This window comes from Mustela nigripes, chromosome 14, assembly GCF_022355385.1.
Source record: "Mustela nigripes isolate SB6536 chromosome 14, MUSNIG.SB6536, whole genome shotgun sequence".
Lineage (NCBI taxonomy): Eukaryota > Metazoa > Chordata > Mammalia > Carnivora > Mustelidae > Mustela > Mustela nigripes.
In genome coordinates, this window is record NC_081570.1 from 104,395,136 (window position 1) to 104,409,537 (window position 14,402).

The following is a 14,402-nucleotide window of genomic DNA, read 5'->3' on the forward strand; positions in this document are numbered from 1 at the left end:
GGGGGGACAGGCATCTTTTCAGATCAAAGTTCTCTCTTATATTAAACCAGAACATTACAGAGAAATCATTGTCATAAAATCAGGAGGGACTGGAAAAGAACTGATGCCAGAATCCCCTTTACAGCAGCCAGAGCAGTGACCTCCTGACTTCTGCCTAAACTTTTCCACAAGCTGGAAGGTCACCACTTGGCAAAAATGGCTACCCTGTTCCTGGCAGCTTCATGTGTCAAGCCAAAAGCTAGCTCCCTATACATTCTCTATTTAGTTAAGCTATGCCCTGTAGAAAACCCCAAAAGTAGGGGCTTCTTGCATGTAATAACCTTCTGAATTCTTTTAAATATATTTTTTTAATTTTATATACACACACTATATTTACCACCATTTTTAAATTCATTCATCTGTCAGTGGACACTTGGTTTGATTCCATCTTTTGGCTGTTGTGACTTAATCTGTGGTCTAACATATGGTCTGTCCTGGAGAATGGCCCATGTACCCTCGAGAAGAATGTGTTCTGTTGCTGGACAGAGTGCTCTGTATTTCTGTTAGATCTAGTTAGTTTCTTTTGTTCAAGCCCCTGAGTTCCTTATCTTCTGACTGGTGGCTCTATCCATGATAGAGAATGGGATATTGAAGTCTCCCAACCATTATAGTAGAATTGTCTATTTCTACTTTCAACTTTGTCAGTGTTTGCTTCATTTTTTTCCAGCTCTATTAATGTGTAATTAACAAATTGTATATATTCAAGGTGTATGGTGTAATTTGATACATATGTACACATTGTAAAGTGATCACCACAATCAAGGTAATTAACATATCTATTACCTTACATAGTTACCATTTAGCCTTTTAAATTCTTTTTTTTTTTTTAATTTTTATTTATTTGTTAGAGAGAGAGAGAGAACGCCAGCGCACCAAGCAGGGGGAACGCCAGGCAGAGGGAGAAGCAGGGTCCCTGCTGAGCAAGGAGCTCGATGCAGGACTTGATCCCAGAGTCCTGGGATCATGACCTGAGCCAAAGGCAGACAACCAACTAAGCCACCCAGGCATCCCTAGCCTTTCAAATTCTTGAAAATGTTCTCCTTTCTTCCCCAAAGTCTACGCTTAGTCAAACTAAATATTCATATGGTGATCTCCAAAAACTCTGCCCTGATTTCCTTTCTGGACACTGGCCTTCTTATAGTTATGTTCTCAGAGCTGGACACAGGGTTGTCTTAACAAACATAACATATCTATGTGCCAGGCATTGTTCTAAATGTTCTAAATACTACCTCATATAACCCTTCACAGTAGCAATCCCGATCTTACAACTAAGGGCAAACACAGGGAGGGTAACTTGCCCAAGATCACATTATGGGCCATTTAAAGTATGGTCTGAACAACTCCGGACAGAAAGACTATCATCTCCAAAAGCCAAGTGTCAGTTAAGGTAACTTTAAATTGCCTTTTGGGGGGTGGGGGTGGCTACTTAGAGTATAATCAGGTTTCTGGTCTTTTTTGTAGTCCTCAAATCAGGTCTCACCATTTGGTATTCATACAATTTAGTTTTAAGTTAGTTTAGTACCTGAAATTTATTCCTGTTTAAACTTAAACTCATTAGTTTTTACCCTTCTTTCTATCCTGACTGGATATTTTGAATACAATCTCTAGTAAATTAATTACCCATCAATACATTAAGCCGTCCATATGACTTAAGTATGTTGAGTATTTTCCATGTTGTCATCCAAATTTGGTAATAAACTTGCTGAAGATAAGAAGCCTACCACTGGAGTCATCTATTCAGACTGACACTGTTCCAATATCAAGGATTCTTCAGATAAGGTTGTACAACTAGCTAAAACCCATTTTAAAAACCCATTAACTAAAAACCCATTAACTGTTCTATCGTCCAGTCCAGCTCACTCTTTAATCTTCTTTACGCAAGTATCTTGAAATAGTTCATCAAAATGTGCTGAGAGGGTATATGGTATAATGAATTAAGAACCTGCGTTCAGGGTGCCTGGGTGGCTCAGTGGGTTAAGCCTTTGCCTTCGGCTTGGGTCATGATCTCAGGGTCCTGGGATCAAGCCCCACATCAGGCTCTCTGCCCTACAGGGAACCTGCTTCCTCCTCTCTCTCTCTCTTTCTCTCTCTCTCTCTCTCTCTGCCTGCCTCTCTGCCTACTTGTGATCTCTGCCTGTCAAATAAAAAAATAAAATCTTTAAAAAAAAAAAAGAACCTGCGTTCAAATTCAGGTTGGGTTCAAATTTAAAAAGTGGGTGACATTTTTTTTAAATGAAGTTTAAAGAGACTAAGAAATTGCTAATCTATAAAAAGGGACTAATACCACACCCTACCACATTCCTCCTCTGTATCATTTATGCACCTTCAGATGCTTCCATTATTGTGTATCGCATGGAACAAGTCCATCTTTGTTCATCTTTATGACCATGACCTAGCGATGGTACGTAGAAGACCCCCACATGTCTGTTAAACTAGTCTGAACACCTCACCTCCTGTGATAAAATTAAAAGATAAAATTAAAAGAAACAAAACATTCAGATAACACCAGTTGTGATTAAAAGTTGAGAGCAAATAAGGTTAGTTTGACACTAGGGTTAGTTAGTCTTGGTGAGTCCGTGATTCCATTTCCTTGCTAAGGGCTTAGAAGCTATTTAAAAATCCTTTCTAGGGATGCCTGGGTGGCTCAGTTGTTAAGCATCTGCCTTTGGCTCAGGCCCTGATCCCAGGGTCCTGAGATTGAGCCCACACATCGGGCTCCCTGCTCAGCAGAAGGCCTGCTTCTCCCTCTCCCACTCCCCTTGCTTGTATTCCTTTTCTCACTGTCTTTCTCTCTCTGTCAGATAAATAAAATCTTTAAAAAAAATAAAAATAAAAACCCTTTCTAGTCTTTTATGTGGGTTAATGGAATTCATTGGCCTATGGTTTAAGATTCCATTGCTTCCTATTTGGGAAAGCTAGGGTTACATCCGCCTTTTCCCAGGCTATAGTTCATAGATTTTTCTTAGATCACCAAGAGTAATTCTTTAGTTACATTTGCAAATTCTTTCAAAATTTTGAATCTAAGCATTTAAAACTCATGTACCTACTACTTGGCATTCTCTTATCACTACCAGTTTGAACTTCAGTGCTGCCTTAATGATGATTGCTATGCCCTTCCAATTTGAAAATCAAAGTGGTAACTTAGCCAAAGTTTGAGGACTTGAGGGCATGGACGCCAACCTTAATGCGTGAATGTATAGCCTTAAATTATTTACCAGTCTATACATGTTGTCCGTCTCTTTGTCTACCACCAGCAGCGAAATCTGATCTCCTCCCTTTCTAATCATTTCCACAACACTGTCATGATCCAGGGATTCCACAGATTGGCCGTTGACAGCGACTAACAGGTCATTGTTCTTCAAGCCAGCTTCCTCTGCCGGACTTCCGGAATCTATGTCCTTGATGACTTGACCTACCCTCCCCAAAAGTGAAATAAAATTATCAGAAAAGCCCCTAAGTTAAGCTGTAGCATTTCTCTGCTGGGACCCATTTATTTTATCAGATGAGATAGATTTAAAAGTCATTCTGAATACTACTGCCCCGCCCACCAGCATCCAAGGAAGATGACAAGCACACCATCCAGCCACATTCCCTGCCCACAACTTACTCCAGGAATAAACTCAGCCATTACCGATGAAAGGATCTTAAAGAAAAGAATCATGTTGTAACTAAACACATCTGAGACATAATCTGGACAAAACCGCAGGCTAAGCATTAAGAGTGAGCAAGTTCCCAGGAAGTCAGTGAGCATCCTTGTACCCATACATCTTATGTAGATGCTAAGCCATTAAAATGGGGCAGAAAGAAGAAAGAAGAACAAAACCAAAGAACTCAGAGCCTAAGAAACATATGCTGGTATTTTAGTAGCAATTGGATGTATTCAACTATGAATGTGTTTGTGTGTGCATGCCTCAAAGATGCATCTTTACCCTTCCTCTCCTCACTTGAACTGCCTTCACCAGATGCCTTTAGATCTCTCACACTTTTTTTGTTCCTCCCACGATTTTTTTTTTTTAAAGATTTTATTTATTTATTTGACAGAGAGAGATCACAAGTAGGCAGAGAGGCAGGCAGAGAGAGAGGAGGAAGCAGGCTCCCTGCCGAGCAGAGAGCCCGAAGCGGGACTCGATCCCAGGACCCTGAGATCATGACCTGAGCCGAAGGCAGTGGCTTAACCCACTGAGCCACCCAGGCGCCCCCTCCCACGATTTTAACAAGCTCGTTTCACTTTTCCAGCTTGCTGCTGGGCATCTCCAAGTAGATAGCCCATAGTCCCCTCAAATGTAACATGTTCAAACCAAAAGTTATCTCTGCCCATCTCCCCCATCCCAAAGCTCCTCCCCTCAGTCACCTATTCATGAAAGCACCATCACCCCAGTCACTGACATCAATTCTTCCACAGTATCCACTCCCCGTATTCCAATCAACTGCTAGGTCATTTGATGCTACCTTAATGTTTGACACATCTCTTCTGTGGTCCCACTTCTTCTCCCTAAACACATTTCATCTAGTTCCTGCCTGAAATCTACCTAACAACTACCGCACCTTACCAACAGCTCTCCCTGTCCCTAATCCTTGCTTTCTCCAATGCAGGTCTGCCTTCAGATTCATCTTGATGCAATGTCTGACCAAGTCTTCCTGGGTACAACAGCACAAGCACAGACTCTAGAACGGAACAAGATCTAAATTTGATCCCAGTTAAACTATAACTCTTTGTCCCTTATAATAATTCCTGTATCTTTTCCCAGCCCTCAGTTTCAGAAATTCTTCTTGCAGAATTATTAGGAGTAACGGAGATTTCTAAAGCCCCCAAGATGCTGCAGGCTTAATTTTTGTCTCTCACACTGTTGAAAAAAGTTTTCACTCCCCATCAACTACAGAGCCAAGTTCAGACTCTTCAGCCTGGCATTAAAGGTCCTCATCATCTCTTTCCAACCTGCCTTTCTGACATGCTTTTCTGTGCCACAGATCAGATGCCGATCAAACTGCACCCACGTTTCCCTGAGTGGTTCACACAATCCTATCCTCATGGAATGGCCTTCGCTGTCCCCACACCATCTACTTGTTCAAATGCTATTCATACTACAAAGGCCTGAGCTCAGGTGCTATCTCTACCATGAGGCCTTCCAGTACTTTTTTAGTAGGAAAAATTTGCTCCAACCTTGAATTCCAATAGTACTCTACCCCAGTTTATGGTGCCCCGCACCCTCCACCTTCGGTCATGGACATACGTGTTGTATCTCCTCTACTAAGTAGTAGGCTCCTTGACTGAAGAATTCCTGTTTGAGTCACTTGATATTCTATAAGGCCCTGAAGATGTTTTTATATAATTCATCAAATGTTAATTTGATTCATATTACTATAAATATACATGATGAAAAGAAAATAGCAACGTCTAGAACAACAGTTTGCTAATGGCCTGACCCTGCATTCCTTTATATAGTCAACTTCCCTATAAGGACCTTAATTCTTTCCTTGTTGAGTTAGAAGGAATCAGAAAGATTTCGGATACTATTTGATTCCCAGACCCCAACCCACACCCCTTACTCAGATCCGGAACTAATTCTGCTCAAGAATTCTCAACTTTGCATGCTAGGACAGCACATTCGTGGCTTGCAATTGGGAGTATTTTCACCACAAAAAATATAAACAACAACAAAAAAAATCAACAAATGCTACAAATTAGGGCATTTTTTTTTCCCAAGAGCAAATTACAGCATACTACTGCCCAGATCCAAAATTCTGCCTCATCATTCTGCTAAGGAAACCTTGAGATGCCCACCATGGCCCCCATGGAAAATGATCCAGCTATGCTCTCTAGTCTCTCGCTGTCCCCTCAGCAGCTGGTAGGGACTTGAGGGCCTAAAAGAACTCCGGAGTCAGAGTGGCTGAAGAACTAGATGGTTATACCACCAAGTTTTCTGTCCTTCTAGTACCTTACCCTTCTGTTCTGGGCCTGCCCTTAGATAGAAACCATAGCCATTGCTTCCCTTCTTCATCTCCACAACCCGGGGCTGGTGGGGTAGCAATTTCAAACTGGCTGTCTCTCTCTTGAATTTTATCTTCTGCTCAGCATGGAGCTTGTCAGTCTCCTTGTCCACCAGCAGGAACATGACACGGCTTCCAGAGTTCTTCACCTGCAACAGCACACACAGGTAAGACCCACAGCCATCGCCAAGAACAGTGTGGGAAGCAGGAAAGTTTCTTCCTGGAGACACACAGTCTCTGGACTCGATAGAAAATAATGGAATGTAAGGCCCAAGTTTAAACTATGATACTCTTTCCTACCATCTCACTGGTCAACGCTATCTCCATGTCCATAACTGTGTCTGCCTTTGCTAAGTATGACCTCACCCACACAGATGCTAACTGAATCCAAGTGAGAGCTAGAATTCAGAAAACCCAGAAATGTGCTTAAGCGAGGTTCTTAAGTCTAGAAAAGGAGTTTGGAAAAGCATGAAAAGGTCTACTTTGAAAAATTATTCTACCAAGAGAAGATTAAGTTGGTCAGTTTTCAAGGTTCCATATGACCACAAAGGAAAACCTCAGAGGACTATCCATGTGTCAGGGAACTGTGCTGGAACATAAGATTTGGGGTAACATGTCTTCCAATACTCTCTATGTGTAGCTCTCTATCCATCACCACATTGGTTATCTGCCAGCTCGTATTAAAACATTTTATTAGAACACTGACTTTGTTATAAATTCGGAGGGGGCTCCCAATCAGGTACAAATAAGATCCAAAAGCTAAAGTTAACAATACTTTAGAATGCTTTTCTCCAAAAACCTGAAACCAGCAAAGGCCTTATTCCAGAACCCCATGTTAACACTGCTGACACCACTAGTGTGTCTGGACCCTCTTAATGCAAAGGGTTGGTTAACCTCTCATCACTATAATCCTCCCATCATAAATTGCCATTCGTGTCTTCCTGTCACTTGCAGTAAGAGTAGAGTGAAAAGTAAGGAAAGTCCCCTTTGGGCTATACCTTTGCCACCACTTCCTCGTGGCTGGCATCTTCAACATTCTCTCCGTTCACTTCAATCAAGTGATCCCCAGCCAGGACACCAGCTTTCATAGCCACACCTTGAGGCGTTATATCGGTCATATACACTCCCTTTTTACCTGAAAGGGCATGGACAAGCATTACAACTCTATTCCATGGAAAGTCCAATTATAAAGGGTTTTCTCCCAAAAAGGCAAAATTACAACTTCCAATTTTTAGGCTAAGTCAAATAGCCTGGGGCTTCTGATCTGGAATTAAAATTATAGCTCCTGGCACAAAAGCTTGACATGGATGTTGATTGGCTGGTTTCTATTAATCCGAGTACAATTTCTGAGCCCCGCTGAATGCAAGGAAAGAATCTCAGAGGGCAGTGGCCTCTTCAGGCAGAAAGCACCAAGCTGTGCCCTTGCTGCTTCATTGTGCCTTACTCCCATTCTTTGCCTTTGTGGAATTAGAAGGCTTCTGTTCCACTCTGTCCTCTTTAATTAGTACTATCGCCAACCATCATACACCAGTGAAGTCCCGAAATCTCACTCATTCCGGCTTAAGAGAACAGAGGCGCAGAAGGGCAGGCACACATAGTCAGTCTGGATTAATAGATGATGTGACTTAGGTACTTCTTATAGAAATGCTGCCAATTCCTTCAAAATACTAATATTTCAACCTGGTCAAAGGGTAACTTCATAAAGACAACATAAGTGATTTATAAGGAATAACAGTATAAACTGCTGCCTTAAAATTTCTCCGGTTGCTTTATTATATATTTGTCACGAAGAAAAGATTTTCTTTATAAAGCTAATCGAAACCATTTATTATGTATACTAGCACAAGAGTCCAAGGAGTAGAACCTGAATTATGATAACTTTTACACCATTTTGCTGATAATGGACTTCTATGAAACACCCAGCTTCCCTTGACCACCTGCACCATTATGTTTAATAATGGACAAACTTGAGAAGTACATTTTTTTTTAAGATTTTATTTATTTGACAGACAAGAGATCACAAGTAGTCAGAGAGGTAGGCAGAGAGAGGAAGGGAAGCAGGCTCCTTGCTGAGCAGAGATCCTGATGTGGGACTTGATCCCAGGACCCTGAGATCATGACCCGAGCTGAGGACAGAAGCTTTAACCCACTGAGCCACCCAGGCGCCCGGAGAAGTACCTCTTATAGCTACTTTACATCACTTGCTATAGGTTAAATAAGACTTGGAAACAATTTATGTCTACTATTGCTCGGCTCTTTATGATTTACTCAGTTATGACCCGTGCTTCTCCAGTAGCAGAAAGAACGTGGGAGGAGCAACATTCAAGGTCGAACCCAAAAGTTTTATGTAGCCTCTGTGTCTCCCACCTACATGACAGAGACACCATCACAGAACCACGGGCAACTGAGCAAAAGCCAGCCTGCATCTCTATTCATTCTAGAAACAGATCTTCTAGTACTTCTAGTACTTCCTGTCAGACAGAGGCACCTCAGAGCAGCGGAGGCTAGGCACTACTTCAGTGTCACAAGAGGGTGGGAACTAGTATAGGCTCCTCGGAAACTAGACCAGGGTCTGCCTCATCAACAGGTGCTCCAGAATTTGCCGAATAAAGGAGCATCTGGGCACTCAGAAGTGAAAAAGTAGCTATTCGAAAGTAGCTATGATGAAGAATCTCCTTTTTCTTGCCCTTTCTTTCCCTCTCCCCTCCCTCCTCACCCTAAGGCAGAAAGGAAAGAATAACAAAGAAGCATCAGCCTCTCACCCTCTAGCCTCTAAGGCTCAGCCCAACAAACACTGGGGCACAGCAGTGCCCAGCGCCCCTCCCTGCCCTGGGCTGGGTCCAGTGTTTGGATCCCTCATTGCGCAATTGTCAAAGCAAGGGAAAAGGCCAGGGAGGGAGGGAGGCTGGAAGGGAGAAGCTGCAGCTGGACAGCCAGAGCATCTGAAAAATCTGCCAAAGAAGTCATTAACCGATAATATCTTTCTTCAGGAAAGGCCACCCTCGAGCTCACCTTGGACAGTTTTCAGAGAGAAGCCGTAGCTGTTCCCCTCCTTCACCAGGTAGCAGAGCCGTGGCTGGGTCCAAGTCTGTGCTCCTTGGTTCACCACAGAGGGCAGCTTCTTATCATTCAAACTCGGCTCCTTCCGACTTTGACTCAACTCTTTCAAGTCTACCTGTTTTTTCATTGCTTTCTCATAGGAATTCCCATCCAGGACTAGCAAAGTCACTGAATTCCCACTCTTCCTGACTAGATCTACAACCTAGGAAGAAGAAAAAGATCACTTTAACCAAGAAGCCCCCATAGGGGATCCTCACCATCTGGCTCATTCTCTGCATCTAGAGATTCAGATTGCTGACCCCTGAAGCCCAAAGAGTCAGCAGATGGGGCCCCAGCCATCCGTACCCCATCCCTCCTAAGATCCAGGGGCAGATTGGAGGGGACAGGGCTCTAGCACTGTTGTAACCTAGACTGTGGCCCAGTCCCAGCTGGGCCAATGGAAACAGCATGGCATAGTGGAAGGAGCATCCACTAGGGGGTAGGGAGAACTGGGGCAGGTCAGACCATCCATGGGTTCGCTGCATGAACACATGAGCAAGCGAAGTTCTCTGAGCCTCTGAGCCCTCTTCTGTGGCATGTGATATGGAAGCTCATGGGTTGTGATAAGGGTTCAACAAAATCATGAATATGAAATTGCCTAGCATAGCTCCTGGCATATAGCAAACATGATGCCTATGGACTCTGACACTATTCAATCTAGGACTAGTTTTACAGTTCCCAGTTCATTGGAAGGGACTTGAGTAGCAGGCAGAAGGTAGGGCCATGAAGGGGTCTGCCTTGCCAGTGGCAGCTGGGAACTCTCCGCCAACCCCCAAAACTAATCAGTAGAGATCCTGGAGGGAGAACCCCAGATAGCCCACTCACCTGCATATGCTCCTCCGTGTCCACAAAGACACCATTGATCCTAAGAACTCGGTCTCCATCCTGGAGGCCCGCCTTCTCTGCCGGGCTCCCCTTCTCAACCACCCGGACCAGGTGGCCGTCAGTGTCCTTCTCGATTCGCAAGAAGAAGCCATAGCTTTGTCCTTCTTGTTTAGACAGTTCACATTCTCGCGGATGGAAGGTGGAAGCCATTTCTGTGATGAAAAACAAATGGATAAACCCATAGGAAAGAAAATCTGCTTGGAGATAGAACCCTTGCCCTCCATCCCCCATAATCCTATTCTTCTAACCATGCCAAACCTAGACTGCAGCCAACACTGGGGGCACAGGGGCCCACCTTCTGGGACTTGCTAATGATTTCCAAATCTATTCCCCAAGGGTGATCTCTTTATTTGAGTTTCAGACCCATGTATTTGGCTGTGTCCTGGACCACAGATTTTTCAGTTTCAATAGGTCTAAGACTAAATTCCTCTCTGTCCCCTGATCTAAAAAAAAAAAAAAGTAGCTCTAAATACCTGACCTAAAAAAATTTTTTTAAAGATTTTATTTATTTATTTGACAGACAGAGATCACAAGTAGGCAGAGAGGCAGGCAGAGAGAGAGAGAGAGGAGGAAACAGGCTCCCCGCTAAGCAGAGAGCCCGATGCGGGACTCGACCCCAGGACCCTGGGATCATGACCTGAGCCGAAGGCAGGGGCTTAACCCACTGAGCCACCCGGGTGCCACTGACCTAAACATTTTTAAGAAAATCCAAGCCCACTCTCATTCAAATAGGTGACAAGCCTCCCAAGGACTAGGACTTGAGGATAAATCTGTGGGCAAGACAGACCTATCCTTTGCCCCCATATCAGGGAGAACGTATTTTCACAACACATAGTGAATGATATGCTAGGAAAGAACAGATTTGATGAGGCAGAGTATAACAGAGGATGTTGGGAGTAGGGAACGGGACAGGCAGAATTAAGAATGGCCGCCTGGGAAAATGATTTTCCTAAGACCTGAAGGATGGGTGGGCGTCAGGGGAGGGAGGGCAGGGTCAGGAAGACCTCAAACAAGTAAGAACAAAGACAGCAGCCCTCACAGCTGGCCGGATCTATTGGAGCGGAGATAGAAAAGCGGTTGACCAGGACCCTGAAGCGCTAGCCCAAGCAGAGTAGAGACGCCCCGCAGAGAAAGAGCCCCCGTGGCCAGGTCTGACTTCTCCCACCCGAAGCAGCCTCTGCCTCCGTCCACCCTCCCCTTCCTTTGCCAGAGCAGGGGCCACAGAAGAAAGGACAAGCGTGAAAACCAGCAGCCTGTGCTTGGGCACCCACTCCCTACGGGGAAGGCTGCTGCTGGTGTCATCCATCTCTCCTGGCTGAAGCGTTTTCTTTCACAGGTGAATAAGAGTGGGGACCAGAACGGCTGGTGCCAGGCGGAGGCGGGGAGCAGAAGGCCGGCCTCTGCTGCTGCCACTGCCCGCAGGGCGAGCCATGTTTGGCTCGTCACGGTTGCCTACCAGTAAATCGGAGAATAAACCGTCTGTCCCTTCCCTCCTAGAGGGACAGGGACGGATGAGCATGGAGGGTGGGGTGGAGGAGAGACAGCAAAGTGCTCCAGGCTCCCTAGCAGCCGCAGCACAGTGATTCCAGATAGCCATCTCTGACCTTCATGCCCACAGAGACACACAGTACAAACTAGGCAGAAAGGCTCCCACTGCCTGACAGCTTGGCCACTGCAGGGTGTCGTCTCAGCTGAGTCTGGCAGCCACGCCATTAGTGGCAGGAATGACTAAACAGCCAAGAAAACAAACCAAGAGACATGGTTTCAAGTGACCTCTCGCCAAGGGCCCAGGGACTGAGCCCTCCCCACTGCATCTCCAAGGAAAAGAAAAGTCGAGCCACAATCGTGTGGGCAGCGGCCACCCCTGGGGGGACACGGGCAAGCTCTCGAAGCATGACCCGCTGCCAGGAAGACACTGCTGTGGAAGGAGACCGGGAAGAAGGGTACTGGGGGGAACTGGGCAGCACCCGAGGGGCTTCCTCACGTGCAGGCGCCTGGTCTCCCGGAACCTTTATTTTTCTTCTGGCTGAGCATCTGGCCTGCGTGTTATCAGTTCCATTTTCCAGCTCAAACCCACATCTGTGTCCAAACTCACCTCTAGATCCCTCTCAACTTTCAATTTCATGGGACTAAAAACTGAAAAAAAAACCAAGGCTCTCTGAAATTTGGGGGTAATTATAGAGAAACTTCAACCAAAACCAGCAAAATCCACAACATGTCCTTATAATCAAAATAGAGACCATTCAATGCTGTGTTTTCACCAAAAGAGGAGAGGGTCTGTGGTCAGCACATGCACGCTCCTTTCTAAGGCACCCACCCCTAAAATTCAGCTACCTCACACCCTGGGTGTCAGCCACAGTATCGTAGTTGCTTTCTCTGAAGTTCTACGAGGATAGAAAGTGAAACTCTTTGTCAGCCAGACTAGTCCCATGTTTAGGGAAGGGGAAAGAGGCGTCATTTTCCTAGGTCTCCAAGGAGACCCACAAGGAAAGACAAAGCTCTATTTCTTGGCAAAATCCCAAGTTGTTTATTTATTTGGTGAAAGTTTTCAAACAACCAGACAGCAATCACTCAGATCTGCACCTGTCTTTGAAGCCTCGGGTGCGGGCCAGGAGATGGCTACCGCTCTGAGCCCCCTCGGGCTCCTGCCACCATGTCAGCCCCTCCACGAGATCCAGCCACTGATGCCCGGGCCCACGCCACGCTGATGAAATATTTAACCCCATCAACCATAGCAAAAAAGAAAAGCAGATCGATACCCCAAAAGCCAGGCCTTCCGTGGGACCCTTGATGCCCTAAAATGATTTCCTTTGCTATCTCACTAAATGACACTTCAACTAGAAGCCAAAGAGCCTGGCTCTAGTCCAGCTCCAGATCTGGGTCCATCTGGTGTTACACCCGCCCCTAAATCGGGGCTGGGATCCATGACTGTAGCAAGACTATCCCTGCTCCGTGATGAGGATGCCTGGGACTCTGGAAAACAGGGCCTAACTGGAAGGATCTTTGTATTTAAAGATATTTATTCCTGTTTCTTCATCCCCAGCCCCCATCTTCTGTTTCCGGAGAAAATCCAGATTGGACCCCTATGGTGAACAGGGAGTTAACTAGTGAAGGCATATGGATTTCCATAATACTGTACCAGCAGTCATCGAATGCTGGAGTCTGTTAAATCTTCAGCAGCCTTTTCCCCCAGTTCAGATAGCCAAAATAGAATACTGGAAATGAAAGGAAGCTCTAACCCCTGCTGAGCTCTGGGAAGAAAGTCAACTCTTGGCAACAAAGTTGCTTGTCTGTGGGAAAGAGAACAAAGTGCTGGCTGGTGGTCAGGGTGGAAAGCCAGGGTTCTTTTTAATCATTCTTAATTATTAATCACACCTTTAGACCCACCCCTTCTTCCAAAAGAATTAGATTATTGCTACCAGGAAAGAGTAATATTTCCATAGTCAAGAAGGGAAGTTCGCCACACTTTACGAGTTGGGCAGGTAGGACAATAACAACAGAGGAGGGCAAGCAGGACCTCTGGAGGTGGCCAGACAAAAAAGAACTGAAGCTACTGAGCTGCTTTCCTTAGGAAAGAAATATCTGGTGGCAACTAGGGACTCTTCTGAGTCCAAGGCAGGCCAAGGCATCTCAGCTCCCAGGCAGCCATCAACATGGGCCCATCTCTGACCCCGAGTCAACACCCCCTCACACAGAGCAGAAGTCTAAGCCAGGAGGTGTTCCTGAGGGGAGCGTGATCTACATAAACAAAACCCAAAAAGCCAGGAGAGTTCAGCTTAGTTGGCCAAGGCTAAGAAGTCATCTCATTTTGCCCTCCATTTGCCTCTTTGGGGCTGGAAGCTACAGGACTTCCCTCAGCAGGGTTAGCCAGGGCCACAGTGAGACTGATCTCTATGCCAGTGAGACTTACAATAAAGTGTGCCTGCCCTGTCACTTTGCACATCAAAAAGTTATCTGTTTTACCAAAATAATCATAATCATAATCATAATCTGATCACTAAAAATGGGCAGAGGACCTCAATATACATTTTCCCAAAGAAGACATTCAGGGGGCATCCGGTGGCTCAGTTGTTAAGTGTCTGCCTTCAGCTCAGGTCATGATCCGGGGGTCCTGGGATTGAGCCCCATATCAGGCTCCCTGCTCTGAGGGAAGCCTGCTTCTCCCTCTCCCCTGGCTTGTGTTCTCTCTCTCACTGTCTCTCTCTTTGCCAAATAAATGAATAAAATCTTTAAAAGAAAGAAAGAAGACATTCAGATGAGCAAAGGGACACACAGAAAGCTGCTCAAATCACTAACATCAGGGAAATGCAAATCAGAACCACAAGAGTCATCATATTACACTTGTCAGAATGACCAATAACAAAAATAAATAAATATATATATATATATAT

At 45.1% G+C, this 14,402-nt stretch overlaps 1 protein-coding gene across 2 annotated transcripts in view; it reads right to left on the reverse strand.

Moving 5' to 3' along the window:
* The window catches only part of PDZK1 (PDZ domain containing 1), a 38,432-nt gene that overhangs the window by 11,854 nt on the left and 12,176 nt on the right, over positions 1-14,402 (reverse strand). For both annotated transcript variants that reach the window (XM_059375960.1, XM_059375961.1), the window contains exons 2-6: positions 9,952-10,163; positions 9,040-9,289; positions 7,026-7,162; positions 5,981-6,176; positions 3,255-3,451 (exon numbers count right to left, since the gene is read on the reverse strand). In XM_059375960.1, the coding sequence (XP_059231943.1) occupies positions 3,255-3,451; positions 5,981-6,176; positions 7,026-7,162; positions 9,040-9,289; positions 9,952-10,161 (990 nt within the window). In that variant the 5' untranslated portion in view covers positions 10,162-10,163. The remainder of the gene's footprint in view (positions 1-3,254; positions 3,452-5,980; positions 6,177-7,025; positions 7,163-9,039; positions 9,290-9,951; positions 10,164-14,402) is intronic.